The 8,486-nt window shown below is 35.1% G+C and overlaps 1 protein-coding gene across 1 annotated transcript; it reads right to left on the bottom strand.

The window, feature by feature from the left end:
* Positions 1-2,461: 2,461 nt before the first annotated feature.
* Positions 2,462-7,744, bottom strand: LOC132561363 (small ribosomal subunit protein eS7-like). The gene is made up of 6 exons (XM_060226088.1): positions 7,670-7,744; positions 7,321-7,392; positions 6,777-6,917; positions 6,464-6,528; positions 4,647-4,797; positions 2,462-2,576 (listed from the first exon to the last, which is right to left on the bottom strand). Exons 1-6 carry the CDS (start codon positions 7,742-7,744, stop codon positions 2,499-2,501), a joined length of 582 nt encoding a protein of 193 aa, XP_060082071.1. The 3' UTR covers positions 2,462-2,498.
* Positions 7,745-8,486: the final 742 nt, after the last annotated feature.

Genomic DNA, 8,486 nt, shown 5'->3' with positions numbered 1-8,486 from the left:
CTGGTTACTAACGCTGGAATGTTGAACAGTTTGTGTATAGAAGAGACATATCTGGTTACTAACGCCGGAATGTTGAACAGTTTGTGTATAGAAGAGATATATTTGGTTACCAACGCCGGAATGTTGAACAGTTTGTGTATAGAAGAGATATATTTGGTTACTAACGCCGGAATGTTGAACAGTTTGTGTATAGAATAGACAGATTTGGTTACTAACGCCGGAATGTTGAACAGTTTGTGTATAGAAGAGACATATCTGGCTACTAACGCCGAAATGTTGAACAATTTGTGTATAGAAGACATATCTGGTTACTAACGCCGGAATGTTGAACAGTTTGTGTATAGAAGAGATATATTTGGTTACTAACGCCGGAATGTTGAACAGTTTGTGTATAGAAGAGACATATCTGGTTACTAACGCCGGAATGTTGAACAGTTTGTGTATAGAAGAGACAGATTTGGTTACTAACGCCGGAATGTTGAACAGTTTGTGTATAGAAGAGACATATTTGGTTACTAACGCCGGAATGTTGAACAGTTTGTGTATAGAAAAGACATATCTGGTTACTAACGCCGGAATGTTGAACAGTTTGTGTATAGAAGAGACATATTTGGTTACTAACTTGAACAGTTTGTGTATAGAATAGACATATCTGGTTACTAACGCCGGAATGTTGAACAGTTTGTGTATAGAAAATGTGTTCATTAGTTATACAATCATATTCAAGTAATTTTAGCAACTTCCCACATAGGGTTACTTCTATCAGAATACCAACACCAGGTATAACAGCAAACATGTTTGGAGTTAATGAAAATAAAAGAAAGACACAGGTAATGGTCATTATCCATTTTTATGGATGATGACTGTCTCTGCTTGCTGACTTTTGAATCCATGAAGACTAGGAAAGTTGTATTATCCTTTTCTGATCTCATATTGAAATATTTTCTTATATTACAAAAAGTCCAATGCTCCTCAATATGCCTTGTTTCAGTATATAATTACAATTATTTATTGGGGTTTTTTATGTGTGTGACAACACTTACTTGGACTGACCAAAATTACATTGCGACTGTCATCAGTGAAGGAAAGGACGCCTATCCCTTTGGAACATTTGTTCTATTTTCCTTGTACATTTTGAGGGTCTACCAGATACTCCAGAATCCTTAGCTTCAACCACGAAATTATAATGATTTTCACGTTTGGAAAGTTTGTTGGTAAGGCTTTTTCAGGAACAATAGACTGCCCATTCACCAGTGTAAACCAAATGCTATTTGTTATTTTAGATAATACTTTGAACGGAAGCGATGCACCTACTTCCGGTTCTGCTACACGAAACCGCTTACAATATTATTTGGCGCATGATGTAGAGAGTACATGGTGAAAATTTGAGAAAAAATAAAGAACTAGTAAAATTGCCATTTTGAAAGAAAGTCCAACGCCCACAGTACCATATTCCTATCTGACAGTCGAACAATCTTAACTACATGTATATTTTATCTTCTGTTTTTATTATGGCTCCAGTGGTTGTTGTCGACTATCTGGTTAGATATTGGTAAATAAGTCATTTTAGAAATTACGTACGATTTCGTTATTTTTCTATCATTTAACGATATTTTCAAAGTTTAACACAAATGGTACTACCAATAACAAAATGTCATGGTGTACAAGAACCTGAAGTAGGTTTCTCTGCTTCTGTAAAAGTGGTCATACCTAACGAGATCCCACTGGGATCTTGGCTTTCATCATTGTTGGATCTGTTAATTGCTCTTTCAAAAGTTGGATCTTTTCCATTCCTTTCTCTGCTTTTGCTCTTAATGATACGACATTCAAACATTCCATTGCAGAAATAGCGATAATCATTAACTATCAAATCCAAGATGGCTGCCTGGCAGTCACATTGTTTGTGAATTTCTGATCAGTCCCATCTAAGGACCAAGGGGAACCTATATATGAAATTTGAGGAACATCTTTCCAGTAATTCTTGAGAAATATCAATAACAAACATTCAAAGTGCCATTTGCTTTTATGATCAATCATAAAATCAACACATGAGAAGAAATGTCAGGATATAGATGTGGGCTCTAGCCACTAATGTGAGCAACTTTATTCTACTCAACGCATAACATGACCTATGACACGAGGACGTGAAAAGCAATCGCATGCCCCACCTTCCATGCCTCCACATCAGCTTCAAATATGAACATCAGTGAATGGTCAAATTCATTTTCTAGTGACAGATTACAAGACTTTTGAGCTTAGCTTTTGTAAAGACATTGATGTATGGAAAGAGCAGAAATTGCTGCAGGGACACGGACAGACAGCACAAACAACGCGTCTCTCCACACACTCCGGGGAATTAGACATTACTGTTGTAAACCTCTCCTTATCTCAACAGATTATGTGCCTTTAAAATCAAAAGTTCTCTTTCAATTTATCATTAAACAAACCACAGAGAAACAAATTTTGTATCACATTTTTTTAATTGTTTTTAGTCCACCTTAAAGCACAAATTCTGGGAACTCAAATGTAACGTCCTTCCCTGTCAGTTTCTTGTACACTGCAGCGAATGTATCCATCTAAAAAGAAAAAGAAAATAGAATCAAGCTGTGAACAAATATTGTCAGTAACACAAAACAGTAACATCCTATAATTATGTAGACTAGTTTATACAGACTGTTTGTACCTGTGGCGAGTGTTGTGATGCATTACTATTTAAGTAAAGCCAAGTCTTCTTGTCATGTCCATTGACAAAATATTCTGCAGTTAATGTGCCACAGTAACAAACCTTACAATAGTAATGAAACACATTTTTCATGAAAAGGTTCAGAATAGCGTAAAATATCCAGACATGTATTTGTTCCTGGAAAAATTGTTCCTCATCATACCCTTTTCATACTCGTATTTACTGAAAAATTGCACCGAATAAACTTCGGACTCCATCATCTTTATCCCATTCATAGAGACATTTTGAGTGATGCAAGTTTATCTGATTCCAGGACTTTTAATCATTTTAAGGATCCATATCAAATATCTCAATGGAACTAATTGAAAAAAAAGTATAAATTCTCAAAGGTGACCAAGTGTGAGCTGAGTAAACTGGCAATTTAAAAAATACTGACCGATATCTCGCTAAACCAAATATGGTTTAAAGTTGCTATCGCACTGAGTATAAAATTAAACTCATTGAAGATCTGAATCTTTAAAATGTCACAATAATTCACAAATTTGGCTCAGCAGAAAACTGCAGGTGACATTCAGAATCTGAAATGTGTGCTGGGATGTTTATATAAATGCAAGTATTCTCTAGGTTCCACTATGATAGCTTGTGTGCTAAAAGAAATTTTTAGAGTGCCAATATGTGCAAACCCTAACATTAACTTTCATCCTATACTAAACATTCAGACTATGTTGGATCTATTTCAAATTGAAAGTAAACAAATTTAACTATAGTAAACCTCCCCCCACCCCCACAGGAAGGAATGCGAGAACCTGGGGTCTTGAAATTTACAATTTTGATTAAGCACCTTAAGGTCCTTCTATCCATGAAGAGTATTTGATTACACTATATTTCATTGAAATCGGTTTAGGGGTTTTCCAGAAGTCAAAATTAAAAACGTTTATGGATGCACACAAGATGCCAAACAAAGGGGAATTGCATTAAGTCATCATCAGGTGACCTAAAAAGCTCAATAAAAAAGCTAAGTGAAAAACTTCAACAACATGGCCCAATTAATTATCGAAGTCCAAAAAACTGTATGCGACAATCAGTATATTCCAAGTTTTGTGATGGCAGGTTACTTGTTTAAGAGAGAAATTATGCCCAATGTGGAGCTAAACATAATCTTGAAATCATGTACAAAGAAACTCTTGCTTACAACTTATATAAACATTAAGCAGGTCTGGTGATAATGTCACTTCAACACAAATGTTAATGTCACTACCAGAGTAATATCTTTGTCGCAGGAATGCCAATAAACATGTGTGATCAAGTACACAAGGTGACGCTGTTTATGCTGAAGTCATCAAAGTGTGACTTTGACCTTGACCTCATGCTGACCACCAAAACCTATCTTTAGGTTCAAGTGATATGCAGTTAATGTACATACCCAAAGCGGTTAACAATATTATCAAATTAATTTAACAATAGACAAATCTTCACACCAAAACATTTGTCAGTACAATACAGAAACATTCTGTCCAGGTTTATGTAGTCTAGTTGAATGTAAACATCATGAAAAGGTTCAGAATAGCGTAAAATATCCAGACATGGGTTTTCCTGGGTAAAAAAAAGCTCTCATCATATCCTTTTCATGATGTTAGAATTTTTGGGGGGTTACCCTCCTACATATAACAGAATTTGGCAACGTATTATCTCAATGATTTTATCATATCAATATCAATTTCGTATAAGATCTGTTGAAGTCATGAAATTTCACGGAAAGTGTTACAAAGTTCTACCGAGTGAAGTATGAATATATTTTTGACAATAATTGTATTGGTGTTATTTTTCTTATGTATGATACACCTAATCCACTACATTTCTAATAAAAGCTCTCACTGCAAGAAAATCAAGTGTTACCTGACACATCCACTTAGTTTCCAATACAACCTCTCACTATGTTCAACAATGTCTCTTCCTTGCTTACCTTGTGCTCAATGTTAGTTTGTTGAGTTTTATCGAGGTGGACCTTGATCAGCCTTGACCCGTCCAACTTGATGCGGATTCTCTTGCCAACAATTTCAGCTGGGAAGGTCAGATCATCCAGGATGCTGTCGTGTACCGATGTTAGTGTACGGCTGCAAAGAAATTGATAAGGTGTTATTTGATAATGACAAAAACAAGCACAAGCCACTTGAACATTCAAGATGTCCTTCCAATAAACAAGTAAACTGTAAGTATTGCTTTAGCAGAGTACTGCTTAAAGACAACATGCCCCCAACCCCCTACAAGCTACTAACACTGTCATGACTTATTAAGATGAGACTAAATGGTGTAAATTTGGAAAAAATCATTTGTAAGTGTGCAAGGTTTGATGGAATTAAGCCATTAGGAAACTGATAACAATTTTCTAAAATACAGTAATGGTGACCTTGACCAAACAACACAAACTACAACTCATCACAGATAATTTGGCTGGTAAAAGTTGTCTGATCAAAATTCCAACAGGAATGAAGCTAGAGTGCTAACAAAGATTTTCTAGAATCAATAACATTGACCTTTACCCAACAACTATGAGAGACAATACAGTTCTTTTTTTATGCTATATAAGAAAGTGATATTTGATGAGAATGCCTCAAGGAATGAAATTGCTTGAGTGATAACTATGATACTTTAAAATTAATAATAGTTTCCTTGGCCTTGCTTCAACAATCCTGAAATATTAACTTGTTTGAGATGTTTGATAATTAAAAAGTGTGAAGATGGACAAGAATCCCTCAAACTGACAACAATTTTTCAAACATGTGCATCCATGGTACTGACAGTAAGGAAAACTGATCAGACTTGATTCAAACATTCATGCTAAAATAGATGGTTCCTGCTTAACAGTCTAATGTATATTTTGTATATTTGCAGTTTTAACTAAGACCAAACAAAAGTAATTTAGTTTTCATTTAAAAAATATTGGGACAGCCAGCATTAAATCTTACTTTTTTACTTAAGAGAAAAACAATGAGACAGCATGGACTTAAATATTCTCAAGGTCCATAGAAGCAGGTACTTTATTTGGTTTTCAAATACTTAGTTTTTTTTCACCATGGATTCCATCATTCTCATTGTGTATAGTGAAAGAAATGGTAGAAAATTCAATACAAAATATGAATTTGAAAAAAAAAATCATTCTTGCCATGAATATTAGTTTACAGATCATCATATGAAATGGTACTTGGGAAGACCATGTCATTTCTATGTAGGTGACCAATTAAAAAAATACCTGTCAAAAGTATAGCTTAACACAAAAATTTTCCATCAGCCTTTGTCTACATATAAAGTCATTTGAAGTGGAATAAGAGAGGGGTTCAATTGTAACACCTCTTTGACTTTAAAAAGCCATAGATTTGTTCAGTGTTTAAGCAAGACTTATTTATGCAAATCTGAAATTGGACTAGTAAAATGCTTGATTGTTAGCTCTCTAATCCCACGTGTTCATGTATACTGATATGTTATCTAATGCTGTACTTAATATTGCAAACCAATTTCAAGACAAATACTTAATATTTTACATGGTATTCTTTTTCCTTTTTAAAGTTGTTTTGACTTGACAAAAAAGGTTATGCGGGCATTAAAAAACCATACTGCAATGCCTGAGAAACTAAATATTAATTCTGTTTGGTTGAAGTATGAAGCAAGCAGCAATTTTAACAATTCCAGCTCTCATGCTTTAATCCATACAGAGTAAATAACTGTACATGTATTAACCTTCAATCATTATAAATTTAACGATACATTTGATAAAAAACTTACGATCGAGGGCGCTTCTGTTTGTTCTTCCTTCTGGTTTTCCTTGTTGGTTTAGGAAGAATTCTCCTCTGTAACAACAGGCACCAACAAATCACTCAAGTGTATCTGGTAGAACGTTTTCTAATACAAGAAACACCTATATTTCTAATATGCTCACAAAGTTAACATCCTGTGACACTTTACAGACATCCCATTCAGTCACAACGTTAAAAGAGTTTCAAGAGTAGAAAACCAGTAAATTGAAATGAAAAAACAAAAAGAGGTGAATCAAACAGTTTATGGAAAATCTGAACATTTTCAAACTAATTGACCATACCTGTGCAATAAATACAACATGCTTTCCACTGAATTTCTTTTCCAGCTCTCTGACCAGACGGGTCTGGATTTTCTGGTATTGTCTCAGCTGTGGAACTGGTACAAAGATGATGATAGCTTTCTTGCCAGCAACATCAATTTCCTAAACAGTAATTAAATTTACAATTCTTATTTTGCAAAAAAATTAATGCAAAGCAATACATGAAGCAATGTTGAGACTCGGAAGGTAAAGTTCTATGCAAGAAACAAGGCATCACACACCTTAAAAATACCCTTACTCTGCTTAATAGCTGCATAGCCCTCTATATGTAGAAATATGATATGAAACATCCATGCCCTATGCATGTGTGATTTGTCAATGCATTTTTATCGATCTTTTTTGTTTCACCCTCAACAATTTGGCTAGTGGAAAATAATTTATCAACCCTAGATCATTTTACTGCCACTTTATCCATATAAAAGATCTTTTTATTACTTAGCGGTGGCATAGGCTTACAGTGACATCCACAACTCTTGCCCTCATGATTAAATCTCCTTTTTCTTACCTTTGCACCTGAAATGTACAGTTCACGAAGCTGGGCCTTCAGGTCACTATTCATCTCAAGCTCAAGCAGGGCCTGAAAATAAACCCAATATTTACCAACAACTCAAAACGTAATAGCATTATATATGGTAGCAATATGGTTTCTATCTTGTTGAAATTGGGAAATAAAGGAGAATTTGTGATGCCTGACATCTCTAGACAGAAAACCAACAGAGCAATAAGCTATTACGAATTTTGCACCTATGGCCTTTGCTGGAAAATTGTATCTAGTGTTCACTGTGCAGAGAAAACCTTACGCCCATATCATTGGTAGTGGCTTCACCAAGTGCAAAGACGTCCATGATTCTTACCTGGGAGACAGACTGCTCGAAGTCATCTGGCTTCTCGCCTTGAGGCTTAATTATTTTAGCGCTCGCCGAGTACATCTACAAAAGTAAAAAAACACACTGAAAAAAACCTGTGCAAAATCAATAATATCATTTTTATATCTGACGACCTTAGACTAAGACTTGCGTTTACAGTGCCGACGAATCTTCCCTGCATAAACAAACAAGTCCGAAGTTTTGAGCCGATTCTTAAACCAGAATATATAGCATAAGTCCTACCTAAGCCATGGATACACGTTACAATAAATAAGTTTATATATGTGAATTGGTAATATGCCCCTCGTACGGGAGTTTTATACGTAATAGATCCTAGTATGCATCTTTTGTTGAAGTACGAATTGCTACATGGAGCTCACCCATTAAACATACAAGGAACCAGTTTGTACGAATAAACTAATTTATATAGAATCAGTAACTATCGAGTAATAGTCCGTTTATATGTGTGGGAAAGAGTGAGCATCCCATAAAAAGATCTGCTTATATACACCAAAATGTCATAGCAGTGTCCATCACAACTCAATCCATAATAATCAGGAATCTCATGCCTCATCAGTGGAAGGAAAACGGGTATCAGCTAAGAGTAAGTATTAATATACAACATATATCAATTTAATGTAACAAAACTGTATTATTGTGATGAAAATCGGACTTTTAATATCATGTGTCTTGTGTGCGAACCTTGGCAATGGCGGCGACGGAAGAAGAGGATTAAACCGGAAGTTGATCAAAGCTAGTTCCGCTAGGTGGCACACCACTAACATTGAATCGAAAGTAGAAATAC

Source organism: Ylistrum balloti, unplaced genomic scaffold (assembly GCF_031769215.1).
Source record: "Ylistrum balloti isolate Yb309-2 unplaced genomic scaffold, AGI_CSIRO_Ybal_v1 Utg371196, whole genome shotgun sequence".
Classification (NCBI taxonomy): domain Eukaryota; kingdom Metazoa; phylum Mollusca; class Bivalvia; order Pectinida; family Pectinidae; genus Ylistrum; species Ylistrum balloti.
This window is presented reverse-complemented; position numbering and strand designations above follow the sequence as displayed.